The sequence below is a fragment of the Microcebus murinus genome, unplaced genomic scaffold (assembly GCF_040939455.1).
Source record: "Microcebus murinus isolate Inina unplaced genomic scaffold, M.murinus_Inina_mat1.0 scaf010_hap2_Mmur4.0, whole genome shotgun sequence".
In the NCBI taxonomy this organism is placed as follows: domain Eukaryota; kingdom Metazoa; phylum Chordata; class Mammalia; order Primates; family Cheirogaleidae; genus Microcebus; species Microcebus murinus.
Window position 1 is genome coordinate 582132 of NW_027438956.1, and position 23275 is coordinate 605406.

Here is a 23275-nt window from a genome sequence, read left to right on the forward strand (position 1 = left end):
CCATCTGGGACAACAGAGTGAGACCACATCTCAAAAGAAAAGAGAATATTGATGTGACTAGGAATGACAACCCCACATAAGAATGTGGGGTATGACAGAACCCTGCTTACATTAATGTGCTCATCCTGTTCTCCCTCAGTGGACAGAAATGGAAAACTTAGAGTATAAGATGCAAATCTTGTCAAATTAACACCTTTCGGACCACTCACGAGTTTTCTCAAATCTGCCCAGCCCTTCCCCGGGGAGTGCGAGGAGAGCACCTCGTAAAGATCCACCCAAAAGGCTGTCAGGTGATATGAAGCAGCACGAACCTACGTGTATTCCAGCGTGCGGAAAGAAAAAATTTCCTATGAGAGCCTGCGGAGTTTGTGCTGCCCATGGAAAAAGGAGTGAATCTAGATACTTATGTAAATCTTGTTTGGACCCTCTTCATAAAGGAAAATGTTTTACACAGTGCCCTACGTTAAAAAAGCACTAGGAACTTTGTTTTTGTAACAACACCTAAAGTGCATTATGATCTGTAGTTATGATGAATTAAATAACGTGCAGTTTGCCCAAAAACATGCAGTCCCTGGCGTGTCTTGGGGATTTCCGTGCAGTATGAAAGGTTAAAACCACATGAAGCACAGTGTACTAGGGTAATCTTCCGTGTTCTCCTGAGGCGATGGCGGACAGAACCTGCTGTTTTCAACAGACATAGGTTCCATGTCCCCATTCCCTCACAACGAAAACACTGCTGAGAGGCAGCGTTTGGCAGAGCGCAGGCCAACAGCGAGGCAATCCAAGGCTCAAAACTCACGCCCGCGGCTCTGCCTGCCAGGTGGGGACAGCACTCCTAAGGATGTAAGAGCCACCGCCTGGTCCTTGGCAGGCACCTGTCACCCATGCCGCCAACCACTCACCTCCAAAGGACCCTGGAAGCCAGTAAGACTCACTGTCTTTCTTGAGGCAAGAGGAATAACCCTTACGTCCCCTGGGTCATACTCAACTACTGTCATCAACATTTAATACATCACTTTTTGTTTTTGAGACAGTCTCACTCTTGCCCAGGCTAGAGTGCCGTAGCATCAGCCTAGCTCACAGCAACCTCAAATTCCTGGGCTCAAGCCATCCTCCTGCCTGAGCCTCCTGAGTAGCTGGGACTACAGGCATGCACCACCATGCCCGACTAATTTTTTCTATATATTTTTACTTGTCCAGGTAATTTCTTTCTATTTTTAGTAGAGACGGGGTGTCACTCTTGCTCAGGCTGGTCTCGAACTCCTGACCTTGAGTGATCCTCGCACTTCAGCCTCCCGGAGTGCTAGGATAACAGGTGTGTGCCACCACGCCCAGCCAACATTTAATACATCATTTCCTAAACATTTCCTTCAACAGAAAAATCATCTTTAGAGAAAGTAAAATTCCACTTTCTAAGAAAATCTACCAATACCAAACCTACCTATCTCGCCGCAATTTGACTGCCTTGACTTCCGTAGAAAATTCTATTTCAATGACAGTCTTCTTTTTCAGGTCGTCCCAGATCATGACTGAAGGGTCAGAGAGAATTCAAGAATGAAATCGTGAGGAGGCTGCAGAGGCACCACCTTGACTCAGAGTCCCCCACCCCACCCGGCCCTCCCGCCGTCTCTTCCTCTGTCAGGTGGTCCCCGGCCAAGCAGGTCCCAGGCCACCCGTGTCACACGCACAGGGCACACATTCGCCTCCCCGCCTGCCCTCCGCCAGCCCGTGCCTAGGTACTGCAAGCAAACATCTCCCTCTCTCCACGCCCCCCCCTTGATTCCAGTTGCCCAAGCCAGAAAATAGCCTGACCACGGCTACTAACTGCTAAGTCAGTGCTAGAGATAAGCCCGCATCAAGAAAAGAAGGGGTTCACTTTAAAGTGAAATCAGATGGATGAAAACCAGGACCAGCAATGCCCTAACTCCATCCACCCTCCTGGGTTGTTCCTGCTCTTCCAAGAATTCAGAACCTTCTCGTTCGCCGGCTAACCCTGGATGCTCCGTCAGGGCAGATCACACGTGTGTGTTCTGAGGCCAGGTCACGGATGAGAACTCCAACCAGCACTGTGCTGTTGGAGGACACGGGAGGCACAGAGTCCAGACACGTGAAAGGCCACCCAGGGGCGTGAAGGGAGGAATGAGACTCCCTCAACAGCCGGGCCGTGGGCAGAGGGGGAAGGGAGCGAGCGTCTTCCCCTGAAGGTCACGACACTGACTCACACATGTCCCTGAGGCTGGATTTAGGTGAGTTTTGCCAGAATGAATTAAGTGACCTACATTTCAAGTCAAGAGATAATTTAATACCAGCATCCAGAAAGGACCAAACTCATTATTAAATAACATCAGATTTATTTACTATTCAAGATTAATTATAATCTGTAACCATTCGAAAATGAAAATGAGGTTTTGTTCTCACCCCATTGAAACACATTTGCTCGCCACAAACGTGGGAAACCTGCTCCTCCGCAGGGCCCTGAGACCACGCCGTCGCCCGGGCCCTGCAGTGACCCGACTTGAAAACAGTGACCTCCCAGGGAAAGGACAATGCTACTTTTGAACCTTTTTAATTCAAAATCAAACTTTCTCTGGCTCCTCCACCTAACAGCAGAGAGCCTGCGATTCAGAATAAACGCAGACGGGCCCAGACCAGACAGAACCCTGCAGACAACAACATGAGGGTGTTACCATGCCAGACACTGGCTTTTAATCCAGGTGAGCTCCACTTCCAAAAATTTCTGAGAAGAGTGTGATGAAGCCCGAGAAACACACAGCACTAATTCCTGCCCTCGAGAGAAACGTGAGCAGACGTGACGCCCGGGGCCCAGGGCTAACCGTCACTTCCCCTCCTGCGAAGGGCAGGAGACTCGGCCTCCTGCAGGACCGTGGGCCACTGCTACTGCAAAGCGCACTGGACATTTTATTTTTTGAGACAGGGTCTTGCTCTGTTGCCCAGGCTGGAGTGCAGTGGCGTTGTCATAGCTCACTGCAGCCTCAAACCCCTGGGCTCAAGTGATCCTCCTGCCTCAGCCTCCCGGGTATCTTGGACCACAGGTGTATACCACCATGCCTAGCTAATTTTTCTATTTTTTTGAAGAGAGGGGGTCTCACTACATTGCCTAGGCTGGTCTCCAACTCCTGGGCTCAAGCGATCCTCCCACCTCAGCCTCCCAAAGTGCTGGGATTACAGGCGTGAGCCACGGGACCCAGCCTGAAAATTTTAAATGTACTGTGCTACAAGATTCTATTTTTGTTTACAATATAAAAATACATGTTAGCAATAAAAACAAGTGGATATTCAAATAAAATGCAGCTTCCACAAAAACAACAAAAATGTGCTATGCCAATATTTCATGTGTTTATCTTTTAATATAATTCCTGACATAAATAAAAAATTATAATCAGGATACAGTGGCTCACGCCTGTAATCTCAACACTTTGGGAGGCCGAGGCAGGAGGACTGCATGAGGCCAGGAGTTAGAGACCAGCCCAGGCAACACAAGACTTCGTCTCTATAAAAGAAAAAAAAAATTTTAATCAATAAATTCTGAATTCTCTTTCCTTCACCCTCTCAACTCCTTACCAAAGAAAAATGGGCAAAAAAGAAAGGGCCTTCCTGGCACGCCAAACACAATCTCAGTCTCACTACAGCTCCATGTTCCCTGTTTGTCACAAAACAAGGATCCTAGAATCTTAAAATTATATTCTTAATCTCACAAATGCTAATCAGACCATGTTCTTTTTTAAAAACCTGTCTTTAGCAATAACAATCTGAATAGGCCTATATCTATTACAGAAATTAATCAATAATTAACTCCCCAAACAGAAAGCACCAGGCCCAGAAGGGGTCACTGGTAAATTCTAACCACATATACAACAAAGAAATTATACGGACTCTCTACAATCTCTTTCCAAGAGCAGAAACATTCTGTGAGGTCAGCATTTCCCTAATACCAAGCCCAGATAAAGACATTTCAGGCTAAAAGAAAAACCGCACAATCACATCAACAGACACAGGGAAAGAATCTGAGAAAATCCAATTCATGATAAAAATCAAATTCATGATAAAAAAAACCCCCAGCAAACTAGGAATAAAAGGGGAATTCCTCAACTTGTTAAAGAACACCTACAAAACCCACAGCTGGCGTCACACTGGTGGCGAGACGTGAAGCCCTCCCGCTAGATCAGGGGCAGGGCCGATGTCCTCTCACCACTGGCATTCGACACCGTGCCGGACATCCTAGCAGATGCAACGGACAAGAAGGGGATGTGCTTGTCCCACATGTCCCAGCAACCGAATGTGCCTCGACATCCGCCTGAATGGCACACCCCCCACAAAACCTGCACAAGAACTTCACAGAGCTGTGCTCACGACGGCTGACTCCTGGCAGCAGCCAAGACACCCTTCGGCAGCCGAGTGAACAAACAAGCCGTGGATCGTGTAGGCAGGGCTGTCGCTTAGCACTAAGAAAGGGGCCATCAGGCCATGCAAAGACACGGTAGAAACGTAAATGCATGCTACTAGTGGAAAGAAGCCAGTGTGAGAAGGCCACGTGCTGTATGATTCCACCTAGGATGTTCTAGAAAAGGCAAAATGAGGCAGACAGTTGAAAGATGCAGTTGCCAGGGGTTGGGGGAGGGAGAGATGAACAGGCGACGGGGAGTTTCGGAGCACAGACGCTCTTCTGTAGGACACTGTTAACATGTCAGGGTGGACACGCCAGACACGTGTCCACACCCACAGAAGGCACACCAGGAGTCAGCTATGCGTGACAGCGACGGGTCGGTGCAGGGTCCCTGATTTAAACGGCAGGAGAGGCTGTGCGCACACGGGGACAGGAGCGCGCCAGGACTCTGCTTCGCACTCAGTTTTGCTGCGAACAAAACACTGCTCTAAAAAATAAACCTCATTAATTGAGAAAAACTACCTTTAGGTTCTACAAAAAATGTATTTACTCAAATGCCTGCTGAAAAATTGCTTTCTTCTAAGTCTATATAATTTCTAAGTCTCTCTCACTTCTTGGACAACTAGATGAGCTGAGTTTATCTAACACACCCCTCCCCCACAGCACCAGGAGGTCACGTGACAGCCCCTCAATGTTGCCAAGGGAACCCCAGGCCTCTGGACTTGCCAGTGCAAGCTCTTTTCTCTCCTTAATGGCCAATGAAAGTCTTCCTGACAAGACAAGGACTCACAAGGCGCAGGCCACAGCTCCCCCGAGCTGTGCTACTGGGCACTCTCCACCCTGCCCCGAAGCCCCACACCCTGAGCATGCAGCCTGCCCAGAGGCCGGCATCTCAGACCGGTCTTCCACTGTTTTTCCTGCCAACAATCTTTCCATTTCACTTCTCTGTTCCTAAGTCCAAAACATACACCAATGTATCAGCGCGAGCCCTCCTGTCGTGGACTCTATCCCTATATTCCTGGACTCCGCTGAGACCTGTGAGCCTGGGCCCCCGGTGAGTCACCTAGAGCTTTCCGCCTGCCGTGCGACCCCGGGCTATGGCGGCCTGGCCTAGTCCCAACTGTACAGCCTCGCCAGACCTGAGCTTGCCCTCCTCCTCCCCACCCTCAGCCCCTCCTACTCTCCTACCACCCCCAACCTCTGGAATCGGACCCCCTGGGTTCCTACCTCACAGACCCAGAGGTCCTTTCTCAGGCCTCACCCCCTCCCTCTCCCCAGCGTCTGCCGCCAAGGAAGCACTTGCTTCTCTTCCCACCTCTGCTTGTGAACAGGGCTTCCCACTGTGCCTCCAACCTCTCATGGCTCTTCACTCCACCTCATGCACGGCTTCTAGGCTACATCTTCCCTAAACCCCATCTGCCGGCATCTCTTTCCTGGTCACACCCTCGCCTGGCATCCTTCAAGGCCTTCTGACGTGTCCCCAGCTCAGCTTTCCGATCGCCATCCACCTCCTCCCTGGGTTCGACCCTCCGTCCTGCGTCTCTCTCCTCAAGCCTGTCCCCCAATCAACAGCTAGTTCAAGCTGGCGTGAAGTATGCCGATGTGGTCAGTAAAGCTTTCTACGCCTTCCTTTGAAGGGCCAGGCCTTTTACACTGCAGTCCCTTCAACTCAGAGACATGCACACGGACACACACACACATCCCACCTCCACAACCTAAACCCACAGCCAAACTGATACTGTGTTCAGTGTGGCTATAAAATTAACGTCTCTGTACGTCAATGGCTCACAGTAGGAAAAAACAAGTCCCCTATATCTTGCTTCAGAATGAATTTTTGACATTCATGACACCCACCTACAGGTGTGGCCGGCCCCTATTTCCCACTTCCCAGCACAAATGTTCCATGACAATGGGAACAAATGATCCTTTCCACACACCACTTCTGAGAACCGTGCAAAGACCAGGCACTCTTTCTGGAAGCTTCTTCCCAGTGACGAGCACAAGACTAGCAGGGGCGATCTTACATGTCACAGACATAATACATACAAATGAGGCATGGTTCTTAAGTGCACAAATACTGTACCTTTGTTGGGAGGGTATTTTGGCTTTTTTCCACCACCAACTAAAGCTAAATAGTTGCAGCGAAATAACATTTCAACGTGGCCAACTCCTCCTTCTAGAAATTCTGAAATGACAGTTTCAAAAAGACAATTTTAAAAAATTAACATGTATATTTGACAATAAAAAGGATGAAAAAGTCAAGACACATAACAGGCAGCATTTCTTTCTTTTCTGAAATGGTGGTGTCTCACTGTGTTGCCCAGGCTGAGGGCAGTGGTGACCTGCAGGGGCAAGCACGGCGCAAACACTACAGCCTCGATCTGCTGGGCTCAAGCGATCCTCCTGCCTCAGTCTCTGAGTAGCTGGGACTACAGTATGCACCACCGTGCCAGGCTCATTTTTAATCAGCCATTTATATCCGATTACCACCAGAAATGAGAATGGTGACCAACTAAGGCAAACAGTGAGCGGCAGACGTCAGACACCGCTCAGCATACTGTCATCATGAACATGTTTCACAAATGCTGAGCACACAGCACCCTAAGAAGCCAATTCAGCAAAACACATGAAATATCTAAATTTCATATTTTAAGATGTAGCAAAATCTATAAACTCTGAGAAAGCATACTCTCATACTAAAGCTTTCATGCAAAAGCTGAGTTTTCTTCAATTTAAATACATCTTCCATTGACGTCTGAAATGCACAGAAATGTTCATGGATTACTGAAGAGGAAAATGTCCACAGAATTCCAGACGTCCTCCACAACAAAAGGACGCCAGTGCGCTCAAGCACACTACGTGGGAATGCTGGTGAAATCCCACATTCCATGTGGACCGTGTGCCACAGCCGAGCTGTCCCCCAGTCTTCTGGTCTGTGATGACCTTGAGCTCTTGAGACAGTGAGCCTGTGTACAGGAAAGAGTAAGTGAGCAGCGCAAACCTGAAAGCGAGGACATTAGCCTGAGAACTGCCCTGGGCCTCCCCAGTCACAGCTGCACAGAGTAACTCAGAAGCTCATCAGCATGCTCTGTGGGATCCTTAAGATTCAAGGCTTTGAGAGGAATGAATATTTAATAATATCCATGATGAAAACTACTTTTCTTACAGACAATTTAACAGTCCTCTTACACACAGGCTACCTCACAGTAATTATGGCTTTAACAGGATGTGGCCTGGGTCCAAATCCCAGTGACTGTGATGGCTCACCGCGAGCCGGTGTACGGCCTCTGACCTGCAAAAGCCACAGCTTCTCCACCCTGCAGCAACCAAGGCCATTCCTTCTACTTCCATAAACCCACTCACCACGCAGTAGGAAATTTAACCGCCAGCTAACGTTTGTTTAGTCTTTAACCTTAACACTCTTAAAGAGATGAGCGGCCGGGAACAGGCCAGAGCTGACAGAGAAGAGCTAACAACCCATAAAACATGTGCTGACCACTCATGGGGGAAGGACGGGCTCTTCGACAAACGGTGCCAGGGAAACTGGATGTCCACACCACCGAGAGTAAAGTTGGGCCTTTATCTTACATCATATTAAAAAATTAACTCAAAATGAACTAAAAACCTAAAAGTAAGACTTCAAATTATAAAAAACCCTAGACAAAAACACAGGGGAAAAGATCCAAGACTCCAGACTTGACTATGATTTCTGAGCTATGACACCAAAAGCGAAACAGGGCTACGCTGAGCTTGCTGAGAACTTTTGTGCATCAAAGGACACAATCAACAGAGAGAAAATACAACCTATGGAGTGCGGGAAAATATTTGCAAATCATATATCTGACAGGTGGTTAATATCCTGAATATGTGAAGAACTTTTACAGCTCAATGACAAAAAATTAAATAACCTGACCAAAAAATCAGCAAATGACTTGACTAAACATTTCTCCAAAGATGACTTACAAATGGCAAACAGGCACACAAAAAGATACTTGTATCACTGGTCATCAGAGAAATGCAGACCCAAACCACAGGATCCCACCTCTCACCCACCGGGATGGCTACCATCAAAAGTCCGGAGAGTAACAGGCACAACTGGCAAGGATGTGAAGAAACGGGAACCTTAGGTACAGCTTGGAGCAGCCACTTTGGAAAACAGAAGTACCACAGGATCCAGCAAACCCGCTTCTGAATGTGCATCCAGAAGAACGGAAAGCAGGGTCTCAAACAGGTCTCTGCACATCACGTTCACAGCAGCACTACTCATAACAGCCAGGATGTGCTAACAGAGGCCACCCGAGTGTCCACTGACGGATGTAGGAATAAGCAACGTGACAGATACATGCAGTGGAGTATTATTCACCCTACCCCTTAAACAGGAAGGAAATCCTGATGTATGCTACAACACAGGCTAACCTAGAGCACATTATGCTAAGTGAAATAAGCCAGTTACAAAAAGACAAATACTGTATGGCTGCATTCATGAGGCCCCTAAAGTAGCCAAATGCATAGAAGCAGAAAGTTGAAATAGCAGGGAGAAACAGGGAATTATTTAATGGATGTAGTTTTTGGTTTTGCAAGATGAAAATGTTCTAGAGGCCTGTTTAACCCCTTGGGTACGAGTGTTGACTACAGTCGACAGCCACAGATGAACGTGCAAGTAGACTTTAGCCGACAGCCGTGATATGAAGGTGCACAGCCGAGCGTCGACTTTAGCCAACAGCCATGATATGACTTTTGTAATTTTTCATTTATCAAAATAATATTGTGAACATTTAAAAATAACGTAATGAAAACATATATGTATATGTTACCTATTCTGATTTACATTACAAGTAAAGCTGCCTGGGAAGTAAAACAAGCTTTCAGTGCTTTAAAGCTTTCCTCATCGCACAAGAGCAAAATGGATTCGTCGTCAATGCACAGCACAAACTATCGTGTGGACTATGAGTGCCGGCTGTGGGCAAGGTTTCGCAGCCGGTGAGCGCCGTACCAAAGTGGTTAACAACAATGTGAATATAATTAACACTACTGATCTGTTCACTTAAACATGGTTAAGATGCCAAATTTTATGTCATATATTTTTTACAACTGAAAACAAAAGCTCCCACTCAAGAACTTCTTTGCCCCCACGGCATGAGAAACATAACTATTTCCTTGATGCTGGTTCAGTAAGTTTTAGAAACAAATCTGTGTGATCTGAGAACTATGTCAAGAGGTATCTAATGTATTTTTTAAATACTATTCAACTGAGAATGTTTAACCTTTTATAAACACAACGTGAACTTAAAAACTAACGAAGTTAAGTTAATAAAGCTCAATTTGTCAGTTATAAATCTTTTCAAATTCTAAAAGCAACACGTCACTCCCTTAGTAAGATGTGATTCTGGATGACGGCAAAATGAAGAAACGTCCAACAAGGCTTGAAAAACCTCTGAATTGTGACTCAGATATAGATTAACCAATTACATGAGACCATTACAAAAATTAAAACTAAGTACTTCCATGAAGAAATCAGCATAGAGTTTTGCTGAAAGTTGATCAGGATCTGTTTAAAAGGATTTTTAACATTTTAATTTGAATGATAGAGGCTGTAAGCCTCTATCATTCTCTTAAGTCTACAGTACTTTATAAAAAGCGTAAATAATGTCTCAGTTTACTTTTATGCCTACTTCTGGCTAACTCAGATGCAATTTAGAAAAATATCAATGTTAAGTCACAAAAATTTGAGAATTAAGAGTTACGACAAATAAGTATAGTTAGACACTAGCATAATCAGCTATATGGCCTCTCGACTGTGGCAAGAAAAAGGGAAAAGCTGATTTTTCAGAACCAGTTGTGGCAAACAAACAGAAGCCCAGGCCTTTCCTGGACTGTGCAGAAGTCACCAAGGGGAGACTCCAGAGTTCCCCAGGCTCAGCGAGGACACCAAACCTCGCCAGGAGAGCCTTCCACAGAACCGGACCTCCACCTCCTGCGGCTGAAGACGGGTACCCCACGGAAGACCAAGGCCTCTAGTTTTCCAGGCCCCAAGGGCTGGCGCGCCGGAATATTACACAAGGTGTTGCTTATTTACAGAAAAAACAAAAGAGGCTGGGTCTGGTGGCTCACAACTGTAACCCTAGAATTTTGGGAGGCCAAGACAGGACAATCGCTTGAGGCCAGGAGTTCAAGACCAAACTGGGTAAGAATAAGACCCCATCTCTACAAAAAAATAGAAAACTTAGTTGGCATGGTGCACAGCTGTAGTCCCAGCTACTTGGGAGGCTGAGGCAGAAGCCTAACTTAAACCAAGGAGTTTGAGGTTGCTGTGAGCTCTGATGATGCCACTGTACTCTAGCCTGGGTGACAGAGTGAGATCCTCAAAAAAAAAAAAGAAAAAGAAATGCCCGAAGATATCAGTATCCAAGCCTGTCTATAACAGCAGACTGAAACTGCAGAAATAGATTGAGCAGGACATAAAACAGCCTCCCATTAAACACCAGCTGAGTGGAACTTAAGGCACATCCCAACGCCTGAGTGGTTCAAACTCTCCCCAAAGAACCTACCACAAAAGATGAGAAGCTAAAAATGAAGAAGAGGGAGAGAGTGTTTGAATGTTGGTATAACTTCTATTCCACTAAGAGATGCCTGAAAAGCTAATCACTTTATATAAATGGGTGAGACTCAACCATTCTAGCACTTTAGGACAACAATAATGCAATTACCAGTCTCCCGACCTTCTCAGCTTGCCTCTGTCCTGTAACCCACCTCCTTTCCCAGTTTTTTGTAATGGAAAATCTTAATTATTTCTCATTATAAAAGATTATAATCACTATAAAAATAAAACAACACAGAAAAGCATAAAGTAGGACACACCAGCAAACAACATCGTGTACATACTTCTAAACTTTGTGCATGGTGCTACGGATCTTCAGAATTTGTCTAGCAGGCTTCCACCAGAAAACCCCAGCACTGTCTCCATTATCCTCTAGTTCAGGGGTCCTCAAACTGCAGCCCGTGGCCACGTGTGGCCCCCCGACACATCTGTCCAGCCCGCCGGGTGTTTTTGCCGCCGCTACCGTCCTGCTTAATTAGCAGGCGACTCGTCCCGGGCCCAGTGTGCACGCGTGGAATGCGCGCCGCACTCTCCAATAGCCCTCCAACTGTCTGAGGGACAGTGAACTGGCCCCGTTTAAAAAGTCTGAGGACCCCTGTGTCTCGTTCCTTTCCCTTTAACAACGTCACGGCCACCACGCCATCTCTGGCATTAGGATAGATCTCGGTGCTTTCACTGCATGAGCACAAATGCCATTTTAAGGATGCACCTTAACCAAGTTAATGTTCTGTGATGGTCGTTTAGGCCCCCCACCACCAGTTTTTCACTACTAGAAACAGTGCTGCAAGCAATTTTTTTTTTAAGAGACAGGGTCTCGCTCTGTCACCCAGGCTGACTACAGTGGCCCAATCACAGCTCACTGTGACCGCAAACTCCTGGGCTTGAGGGATCCTCCTGCCTCAGCTTCCCAAAGTGCTGGGAACACAGGCATGAGCCGCCACACTCAGCCACAAGTAACAAAATACATAAGCATCTAGTGTCTTTTTTTTTCCTTCAGATAAAATCCTTTACGTGTATCTGTGGGATCAAACAGTGTATTTATCGAAAATGAACCCATCTTTCGAAATTACTCTACAAAAACGCTCACCTATTTCAACTCCGGCCTTCAGGTCACACAGTGTTCTCCCTTCTCCACGTCCTTCCCAAGGCTACATGCCACCTCTGTGTCACCCTACTTGCAGTGGTCACCCACGACCCCGCCCCCACAGACCTCACGTTTCTGCAGCACCCTAGCCCGGCACCGGACCTGCTGTGTGCAGAGGCGCCATGAGGATGCTGCGCTGTGGGTCATGTAGGCAGCTCGCTGGACGGGGCATGGCTGGGCTTTGTGCCGATGCTCCCCGCAGCTCACCAAGGCCCTGCCCCTCGGCATCGAGGCACCTCCAGCCCTCGGTGCAGCACCTCCAGGTGGACACAGGACGTACCGTCTCCACAGGCTGCTCAACCCGGCCACGGGGCAGTCGCCCTAAGTCTCTGAGTCCCCCACACCGCCCCTCGTGACTGTCAACGTCCCGATGGGAGTGCCAGCCACACGAGGGAAAAGAGGGTGCGCTGAGGACAGCAGGACGCCTCTGAGCACCTCTGCCCACGCCGCAGACTGTGCAAGCTCCCCGAGCAGGGCCCCGGTTACATCTGTTCTGCTCAACTTTGTCACACGGGAGATTTATGTTTTCAAGTGAAACAGGGTTGACTTTTTACGTACTCTCCTATTATTTCCACTGGATATAAAACTTATTATTACCACTGGATATAAAACTTCATCCAAATATATCATTCTTTAAGCATTTTTATTTGTGCAAATTACAACTGTTGAATTTTTTGTAGTAACTCTCACAAGTGTGTGAGACACTTGAATCTGAGTCCTTTACTGTGACAGCATCACCATGAGGACGGCTACAGGCTGCGTCATCAACTCCAGGCAGCCCTGGGGCCCAGAGGCCTTCCTGGAGTAGGGTGGTGCTGCTCTGGAGGGAAAGAAACAGGTGTGCGTAGACGCAGGACCTGTGCCTTTTTTTTTTTTTTTTTTGAGACAGAGTCTCACTCTGTTGCCTGGGCTAGATGCTGTGGTGTCAGCCTAGTTCACTGCAACCTCAAACTTCTGGGCTCAAGAGATCCTCCTGCCTCAGCCTCCTGAGTAGCTGGGATTACAGGCATGCACTACCATGCCCGGCTAATTTTTTCTATATATTTTTAGCTGTCCAGCTAATTTCTTTCTATTTTTATTTTTTTTTTTTTTTTTGAGACAGAGTCTCGCTTTGTTGCCCGGGCTAGAGTGAGTGCCGTGGCGTCAGCCTAGCTCACAGCAACCTCAAACTCCTGGGCTCGAGTGATCCTTCTGCCTCAGCCTCCCAGGTAGCTGGGACTACAGGCATGCGCCACCATGCCCGGCTAATTTTATATATATATATCAGTTGGCCAATTAATTTGTTTCTATTTATAGTAGAGACGGGGTCTCGCTCAGGCTGGTTTTGAACTCCTGACCTTGAGCAATCCGCCCGCCTCGGCCTCCCAAGAGCTAGGATTACAGGCGTGAGCCACAGCGCCCGGCCTTCTTTCTATTTTTAGTAGAGACGGGGTCTCGGTCTTGCTCAGCTCAGGCTGGTCTCGAACTCCTGAGCTCAAATGATCCACCCGTGTTGGCCTCCCATAGTGCTAGGATTACAGGCGTGAGCCACCGTGCCCGGCCAGGACCAGTGTCTTGGTGCAAAGTGGGAGAACACAGCTCCCCTGACTGGAGGACCAGGCATCCTGCACGAGCAGATTCCTGCTCCTGCCAAGCGGCGGTGGGTGCGCCGGGAAGCAGCTCTCTGCTCGAGGCCCCGTCACACAGCCTCTCTCCTCAATGCCACAGTCACCCGGAGACAAGGCCCAGAGCCCAGATCTGGGGCAGGCCGCTGCAATGTAGACACAGTCCTCAACATTTAAGAAAGCAAACTACTCAAATAAGAAAAGGAACAAGGGCAAATCGTCTGCTGTTGTTCTACTCTGAAGTTGTAGGTTGCCAGAAACCTAACAGCAGATTAGCCTGCAAATACCATACAGGTGAATTTCTTAAAATATGCCATCAAAAAGGACAGACAGCACCTGACCCTTTCGTGGTGAGGCCTGTCTGCTCACATGAGCTGGAAACGCGAGCATACCACCACACGGGCACGAGTATTAATTAACTACACGCTAAGGTCAAGGGTAGCCTGCCCTGGAGAGCAGAGCTGAGCAGCAGCACGGAATAAACACATGTATGAAGCACGATGTCCTGACGACAGTATACTTTCTGGAACTTATGAGTTTCAGATGCTTCCTGTGTACCTCATTTTTATAAGAAAATCTGAATTTATTATAAACATTTCATTAACTAGAAAGCAATTGTTAAAACACTGCTAATGATTTAACTTTGACACCAATACCTGTAACTCCTCTTTAAGCTTCTGAGTCAATTTAGTCAAAAGTATCCTGAGATTTGCAAGTCAAGCTGTTGCGAAATGTTTTGCAACTACTTATCTGCACAAAGAAGAACTGTCTGAAATCACTATGCAACCAAAACAAAATTACTGTAAATCAGACACCTGCAAGACCGACAACAGGCGCTAAGCCCACCCACCGACTCCACGCCAGCAGTGCTCCTGCCGCTGGGAATGGCAGCCCACACGTACTGACATACGAGCCGAGCACTCATCTGTGCAATTTCTCCTTCCTCCCTCTGCACAGTAATCTCCTGAGGCAGACACTGTTAGCATCCTGGTTTTACACATAAATAACCTGAAGCCCAGAGCAGCTGAGAAACTTGCCCAAGGTCACACAGCAACTGGACAGAGCCAGGACTCCAAGACACACCGTGTGGATCCCGTCTGAGCTCTCGGCCACCTGGCGATGCTGTCTTTCTAAAACTAGTGGAGGCTGCCGACCGCTGCTCACAAAAGAAACCCCAAAATATAAAGCGCCACTCACTGTTTTACACTCTAGGGTCACATATAAGATTTCACTTGACAAGCATTTCCACTGCCCGCCCCCAAAAACTCTCCGAAAGTCCCTGACCTGTGCTACTAGTTGCCAAGACAGAAAAGGCCTGCTCAGTGGAGCACGAGGGTGCCGTGATGCCGCGGCAGTGCAGTCCTCTTTCGGACGAGAAACAGTTCTAGCATCAGAAATTAACATGCGCACTGAATATAAACCAAAGCCAAAACTAAAACCACAACTGCAGGAAGAAAAAGGATGTTTCTCACTTTCTGTGATTTCGCTGAGATTTGCTCATTTGTCATAAGTGCTTCATTTCCCAGCAGGTGAGGAGGACCAGGAGATGCCAAAAGCTTAAGAAAAATATGTAAGGGGAAAAACCAAATTGAAAAAATTCTGCCCATAAATTTAACTTTTTTTTCTGGCAGATAGGAAAAGGACCACCATTATTTTATTTGCCAATAGGACGAATCCCTGATTCCATTTTTTGAAAACTTGTATTTCATGAAAACACAGATTACGACACTGAAATAAGCAAACAGAAGAAACTATAATTTATTATTTATTATTATTATTTTTTGAGACAGAGTCTCACTCTACTGCCCAGGCTAGAGTGACGTGGCATCAGCCTAGTTCACAGCAACCTCCTACTGCTGGGTTCAAGTGATCCTCCTACCTCAGCCTCCCAAGTAGCTGGGACTAAAGGCATGCATCACCATGCCTGGCTAATTTTTTCTACATATATTAGTTGGCCAATTAAATTGTTTCTATTTTTAGTAGAGATAGAGTTTCACTCTTGCTCAGGCTGGTTTTGAATTCCTGACCTTGAGTGATCCTCCCACCTTGGCCTCCCAAAGTGCTAGGATTATAGGCATGAGCCACTGTGTCCAGCCGAAACTATAATTTATCACTACAAATAATATTTTTGAAGTGTCCATCATTTGCCAAGAGTTAAGAGTCCTACCTGCCGTAACTGGATCGATCATCGGAGTTCTCCACAGTTCTACATTCAACAAAAAAAAAAGTGAAAATGGCCTGCATGAATACACCTGCTCTACCAAACAGAGTTGGCAAAGACGGAAGATGTGGGGAAAGGACACAGGTAGTTCACACTGGCTGACGATTCACCAGAGAAATCGGAGTTGGGCCAGCGGCCACCTGCTGATCACACCCCCCACCCCGGTACTGTACGAGCCAGGCACCCACAGAAGCCCAAGAAGAAGACAATTCCGCCAAGTTTACGGAGGGCCACAAACGCTGTTTACCTCTCAAAGACAGCGGTCCTCTCCCTGCTGCATCTGAAAGATAAAAGTTAGGCTTTTGGGGAGTCGGAAAGGGGAGAGAACAGGAAACGTCAGTTCCTTCTTACCTTGTTTCTCTTTTTCTTTTAGTGGATCCGTGTTATAGACTCGGAATCCATTTTCCATCCCACACGCAAAGCACCCTAGACAGGGAGTGAGAGAGAGACATGTTAATCCCCAGGCCTGGTGTGGGCAAAAGCAAGGGGTCTGGAGAAAACGGCAGACCTGGAGTAATGAGCTCCTGCAGGTGCCCACCCCACACAGACACGACACGTGCGGCGTCACAGATGCTTCCCCACGGAAATGTCATTAAGTGATATATATGCACATCCTTGCGAGACATTTTCAGTTTGCTGTTTAGCTTGCAAATGAACCTTCGGAGTTGCTCACACTAACTCCCCACTACAGGGTCCTTCTCTGGCACCTGTGGACCTGCTTCCGCTTGACCACTGAATTCCAGTGAGAGGAGCTCACTGGCCACCTTGACAAGCCACTCCACCACCCAGCATTTCCTCCAACACCTCCCTCTCGCTAATGCTCACCATCCCCCTCCCGTTCCGAACACACCTCTCGAGAGAGCTTGCGTGTCAGGTATCACGCCAGGTCCCGGAGAGTCCACAGCTAGTGGAGGACAGCCGCAAAGCAGCAGTCCTGCCCAGTGTGGACACAACAGGGCAGGAGAAGGGCAGAGGGGTGCAGGAGATGGAAGAGTGGTCCTAGACTCCCAGGAAGACAGGCAAGGGCTGCTCATTCTCAGCTACTGGTCTCTCAGAAGCCTGCTCCGAGGTCTCTCATGACATTGCTGCCACCTATAAATTGTCCTAACTCCTTAGACACAGTCACAATAACACTCGTCCTGGTCACCATCTCCAAGTCACACACCAGGTTGTTAATGGTCCAAATAAAAGGCACTGCTAGGAACCAAACAAAGCACTCAGGTTTGAAGATGATGGTGATGATGTGTTAGTTCCATAAACTTTGACCCAAGGACATTAATCTCCTTAAATGCCACATCCAGTGTTAGTTCGTATGAAGCTGTAGCTTGAAAGAAAAAACCAAACCCTCCAACTCCTTTTCACCTGAAATGCTGCAAGTCTGGTTCCTCACAGTGACTGCACAACAGGTTTGAGCCAATGCAAGGGCCCTGTTAAAATACCATTCTACTGATTTCAATCCACTTTTCTAATTTCCAGAACCGCGTTATTCTATCCTGTCAGCCACCCTTCCAAACGTGAAAAGCATGCCTATATTTTTTGTCCCAGTCACTTTGAAATGACAGATCCCAGGACCTGTGAAGCTGCCCTTGTGAAATGGAGTCCACACCTCTCATCCACTCTGACACTCTGAAACGTAATTTATCTGGGCGTGGAACCTGAAACTCACTTGAAAGTGCTCTGTTCCTATCTCTTAAATCATTCTGGGTTATAACTATTACTGGAATCATATAATCCAAACAGAGGAATCAGAGCTTTCCTTGACAGAAAATACAAGAGCAAAATAGTAGTGCACCTTCTCCAAGCTGTAAGCCTGCCCACCTGTCTTCATCAGAACACACATATTTCTGACAAGACTTACAAACCACCTCTGTAAATGCACAGGAAAAAGGCAGATAACCCAACAGAAGAACAGGCAAAAGACCTGGACGTTTTATGCCAGAGGATTCCAGATGGACAAAAAACACAGAGAATCAGGAAATGCAAACAAAACACAACAAGATCACTGCTCATCCACCAAAACGGACAAAATGATGGGGAACACCACAGATGAGGGGGTGCAGAGCCACGGGAGCTCTCAGGCCCGCTGGGGGAGGGTACACTGGGACCACCACCCTCGAAAGCTGTTTGCACCACCCACTACAACTGTCGATCCTACTCCCAGGCGCACCAGGGTACACAATTTGTAGAAATGTGAACAAATGATCACCAAAAGTTCTAGAATAACCCGTAGCACTGCTGTGCTTGTGGTATCCTAAACTGGACCCTACCTACCCAGAGGCCCACCAACGGTAGCATGGGTAAATGGATTTTGATGCATCCCACAGAGGAACGTTACACATCGAGTGGGGACTACCCACCACTACCCCGAACGTGGGGGGAAGCTCACAACACAATGTTGCGTGTAAGAAAGCCAGAAACAAAAACAAGCGCAGAAATAAAGTACAGAAGTAGGCAAAACTGATCTACGAGGTCAGAAGTCAGGCTGGGGGCAGTTGCTGGGAGCAGCACAGGGCGGGCAGGTGTATTCAGTTTCTTACCTGCTAGCATTGAGTATGCTCAGTTCAGAGCGTTCATGGGTTGAACGCTCACGAAAGGCGCACTTTTCTACCTGTAGAGCACACTTCAACAGAAGGATGGTATTACAGACACCAAAAGGTTGGAAAACACTCTAAGGAGACTAAGCATCACCCCTGCTATGTGAACAGAACTTTCTTCCCAGAGAAACCACCAGCTCGCAGGCCGGCCAGTGGCTGCGCACACCCCGGGGGAGACAGCAGTGAAGAGGAAGCCTGACTGGCTCCAGGGCAGAGTCGCTGAGGGCGTCTTCCTAATACATGTGACTCCGTTTAAATGCTCCCACCCCTGAACTTGAGAACTACAGAAGGGGCCAGGGAACTCAGCAGCTCAAGCCAGTATACACAGTAGGAATAGATACTCAAAGCACTTCTGCTTCCTATGGAAATGGAAAGAAAATAGGTGGGCATGTCACAGAAATGTACATTTCAACAAACTTTTGAGTCTTGAAGACTATAGTGCCAATTTTAAAATTATGGACAAATATCCTTTTAAAATGATTTATGGCTGGGCGTGGTGGCTCACGCCTGTAATCCTAGCACTCTGGGAGACCAAGGCGGGCGGACTGCTCGAGGTCAGGAGTTCCAAACCAGCCTATGACCCCATTTCTACTAAATATAGAAAGAAAATAATTGACCAACTAAAAATATATATACAAAAAATTAGCGGGGCATGGTGGTGCATGCCTGTAGTCCCAGCTACTCGGGAGGCTGAGGCAGCAGGATCGCTTGAGCCCAGGAGTTGGAGGTTGCTGTGAGCTAGGCTGACGCCACAGCACTCACTCTAGCTGGGGTAACAAAGTGAGACTCTGTCTCAAAAAATAAATAAATAAAGTAACTTATAAGCCTGAATTTACAATAAGAATGTTAAAAACACCGAGAGTAAAAATTAAAAATCAGTGTAAGTAAAAATAAAATGTAATGAACAATCTGGCTTACATTTACGTTACAGGCTATTAACCTACATGTGACCAGAAGCTTAAGTATGAAAGCATGTTTGTTAAGGAGATGTTACATTACTATTAATGCCTTAAAGGGTTCTCAATTATTGTCAAAACTGGCCCTCCTCTTCTAATGCAAATCCAAAATGTTCAAATACTGCCCAGTGTCCAACATTTGGCCCCAAACACAAACCTCACTAACCTCAATAAATGTGCTCCTTCCCATCCCTACTGTGGGGACAAACCAAAACCACTTGGGGTCACCGTGGAGAGCCATTCAGCCTCAATCTTCCCTATGGCCACTACTGCTTCTAATTTTGCAGATTTAAAGGCCAGAAGTAAACTTGCCCTCCCCCAATTTTTTTCTTTTTTCTTTTTTGAGACAGAATCTCCCTGCGTCACTCCGGCTAGACTGCAGTGGCGTCGTCATAGCTCACAACAACTTCAAACTCCTTGGGCTCAAGCAATCCTTCTACTTCAGCCTCCAGAGTAGCTGGGACTACAGGCATGTGCCACTGTGCCCAGCTAATTTTTCTATTTTTAGTAGAGATGGGGTCCTGCTCTTGCTCAGGCTGGTCTCAGTGAATTCCTGAGCTCAAGCTATCCTCCTCCCTTGGCCTCCCAGAGCCCTCCTCTTCCAACTTAATGAAAAACTTCTTATACCTCTCTTGTGGCACGCATATTGTCTGCCTTTTACCTTTTCCTCAGACATATTTTATTAATAGTTCTCCTACTGCACCACTAGCGATACAAGGGACAGTTTTTTGTGGGTTTTTTTAGCCAGTCAAATTTAGCAAAGGGACAGGTTTTGATTATATTCAACATATCCCTCAAATCCCAAGAAGTGTCCTGCACACCAAGCACAAACTACATACATGCCAAATGAGAGAGAGGTAATCATTGTATCTATTTAAAATTACCTTCACATGCCGGTGCCACAAAGAAAAAAAAACTACTTTCACAAATACAGAATCATATAGCACTTGCTTTGATTCTGTTCAAAAACAAAACTTGCAAAGTCAATAGGAAAAAATTCTTATAAGTCTGTCCCTGAATGACAGCCATTACTCCTTTTCTCCCCAGTTACGAATTTTAGTAGTGGGCACTGAAAATCTGAGGTGGTGTCTGTCCAAATTCCAGTTCCCTGCCCAAGGAAGAAGGGCTGTCTCTGGGAGACCCTCCCAGTCTCAACTGCAGCAGGAATCTGGTGACTCACACCTGCGTCCTAGGGGCCCTTTCAGGCACACCCTGTGTAAAGAGATCACTCTCTCCCAGTGGGTTAAATCATCCAGTGACTACAGCTGGATTCCAAGGTGCTAAAAGAAACGAGATTTCCCTCAAAGGTAGACCTAAAAAGTCCTTCTATTACACACAGACACACACACACACACAGCACCAAGAAATGTGGGGGAAGAGGGTGACATTTTCCGATTGAAACCAAGAGAAAAGGTAAGAACTATACCCCACCTAGGTCACATGGCCTACAAAAATCCTCAATAAAGTGTAGTTCCCAGGCTCAAAAGAACTGAAACAATTTTCAACTCAGCTGCACCTTATTTGCTCAAGAACCTAAGAGAAGTGCTAGAAAAAACGGAGTTTTGAGGCACACCATAAATTATGCCATGGGGAGAAACCCCAGCCAAGCCAGCCGGTAGGCAGCAGAGACCCAGAGTGGGTGGGGTGGGGGCGACTGGCGAAAGAGTGTCCTAACCTCCGCCCTCCACCGGGGACAGCCTGGAGGGCGCGACCGACCTGCAGCCCTGGGAGTCCCGAAAGCCTGGGGGGGGGCGGACTCAGCCTGGACCCCTGGCGGCGGCGGTGAGAGGGCAGGGAGGTGAGACCGGGCCAGGTAACGGTCTCCGGGAAGGGGGTCTCCGGGTGCGGAACCCGGGGTGTGGGGGTCTCCGGGTAGGGGTTCCGGGGCTTGGGGTATCCGGGTGGGGGGCCCGGAGTGTGCGGGGGTCTCCGGGTGTGGGGCCCGGGAATTGGGGTCTCCGGGTGTGAGACCCGGGGTTTGGGGTCTCCGGGTGGAGGGTCTGGGGTGTGCGGTCTCCGGGTAGGGGTTCCGGGAGGCGTGGGTCTCCAGGTAGGGAGCCCGGAGTGGCGGGGGTCTCCGGGTAGGGGTCCTGGGGTTCGGGGTATCCGGGTGGGGGGTCCGGGGAGTGGGGCCCGGGGGTTGGGGTCTCCGGGTGTGGGGCCCGGGGTGTGCGGCTTCCGGGTAGGGGTCCCGGGGGGCGTGGGTCTCCAGGTAGGGGGCCCAGAGTGGCGGGGGTGTCCGAGTGAGGGGCCGGGGTGGGCCCCGGTGTGGGGTCTCCGGGTGGGGGGCCCAGGGTGTGGGGGTCTCCAGGTAGGGGACCCGGAGTTGGGGGGTCTCCAAGTGCGGGGCCCAGGGGGCGGGGGTCTCCGGGTGCGGCGGCCGGACGGGAGGACGTCAGGGCCGGCCCGCCTCACCGTGGTCCTGGTTGAAGCCGGCGTACAGCAGCCCGTTGCCGTGGGGGTTACACGGGAGGAGGTTCATGACGCCGCCGACGTGTCCGCGCTCCTCAGCGCCGCATGCCGCTCGGGAGACCGGGCGCTATGCTCCCTTCGGGCCGGCGCTAAGGCCGCCGCGGCCGGAAGTGCTGAGCCTGCGTGCGTGCGTGCGTGCGTCCGTGCGTGCGCGCGCACGCCGCCAGGGAGCCCGCAGAGCACCGAGTGCATCCAACCGACGCAGGGCGACGAGGGAGCGCCGAGCGCCGTTGTGGAGCGTGTGAGGACGCGCGGGCGCGTGCGTGGAGCGACTCGGTTCCCGCGCGAGGGGCGGCTGCGGCTTCTCCCGAGGTGACCGCGAGGACGGCTGAGCTGGACGGGCGGCGTCGCCCGCGATCGCGGGCCCGGGGCCCAGGATCGAATGACGGCGGGGACGGCACCCGGACCGCCAACCGCAGTCACAGACCCGCACCTGCCCCGGGCCTCGGGCGCCACACGCGGGGCGGGGCGGGTCCCGACCGCCGAGTCCCACGAGGGAAGTGGAGGCCGGCGCGGGGCCTTCCCTGGACTCTCTGCCTCCCTTGGGGCGCTCGGTTCATATTTCACTCAGTGTCTCCCGTGCGGGGTGTGAGGACAGCCGCGCACCGCGTCAGCTGTGTCCGAGCCCATGCGCTGCCCACTGCAGTGGGGTCGGCGGTGGCTCCCAAAAGACACGTCCACCCAGACCTGTGAATATGACCTTATTCAGAAACAGTCGGCTGGGCACAGTGACTCACACCTGTAATCCTAGCACTCCGGGAGGCCGAGGCGGGAGCATCGCTCAAGATCAGGAGTTCGAAACCAGCCTGAGCAAGAGCAAGACCCTGTCTCTACTATAAATAGAGTATATTCTCTCTGTAAATAGAAAGAAATTAATTGCCCAACTAAAAATATATATATAGAGAAAAAATTAGCCGGGCATGGTGGCGCATGCCTGTAGTTCCAGCTTACTGGGGGGGGGGGGGGAGGGGGGCTGAGGCAGAAGAATTGCTTGGCCCAGGAGTTGGATTGCTGTGAGCTAGGCTGACTCCACAGCACTCTAGCCTAGGTGACAGAGACTCTGTATCAAAAAAAAAAGAAAGAAAGAAAGCCCAGGGTGTGGTTTACACAGAATTGGAGATGGTGGTTACTCCTGGGGGCAGGAGAACAGGGGGAAGGGCATGTGTGGTCAACTAAATAACAACCCCCAACAAGGACCTTGAGCTGGGGAGAGGAACCTGGACTGTCTGGGCTGGCCCTAAACTCCTGGCCTTAAGTGATCCTCCCATCTCAGCCTCCTGA

At 48.9% G+C, this 23275-nt stretch overlaps 1 protein-coding gene across 5 annotated transcripts in view; it reads right to left on the reverse strand.

Moving 5' to 3' along the window:
• The window catches only part of WDR45B (WD repeat domain 45B), a 36855-nt gene extending 14732 nt beyond the window's left edge, over positions 1–22123 (reverse strand). For 2 of the 5 annotated variants that reach the window (XM_075999831.1, XM_012777276.3), the window contains exons 1-6: positions 21938–22123; positions 16324–16398; positions 16220–16252; positions 15919–15957; positions 6489–6590; positions 1442–1529 (exon numbers count right to left, since the gene is read on the reverse strand). In XM_075999831.1, coding sequence (XP_075855946.1) covers positions 1442–1529; positions 6489–6590; positions 15919–15957; positions 16220–16252; positions 16324–16398; positions 21938–22004 — 404 coding nt within the window. In that variant the 5' untranslated portion in view covers positions 22005–22123. The remainder of the gene's footprint in view (positions 1–1441; positions 1530–6488; positions 6591–15918; positions 15958–16219; positions 16253–16323; positions 16399–21937) is intronic. The other 3 variants (XM_075999833.1, XM_012777278.2, XM_075999832.1) reach the window with 2 other exon arrangements.
• Between the last annotated feature and the right edge of the window lie 1152 nt (positions 22124–23275).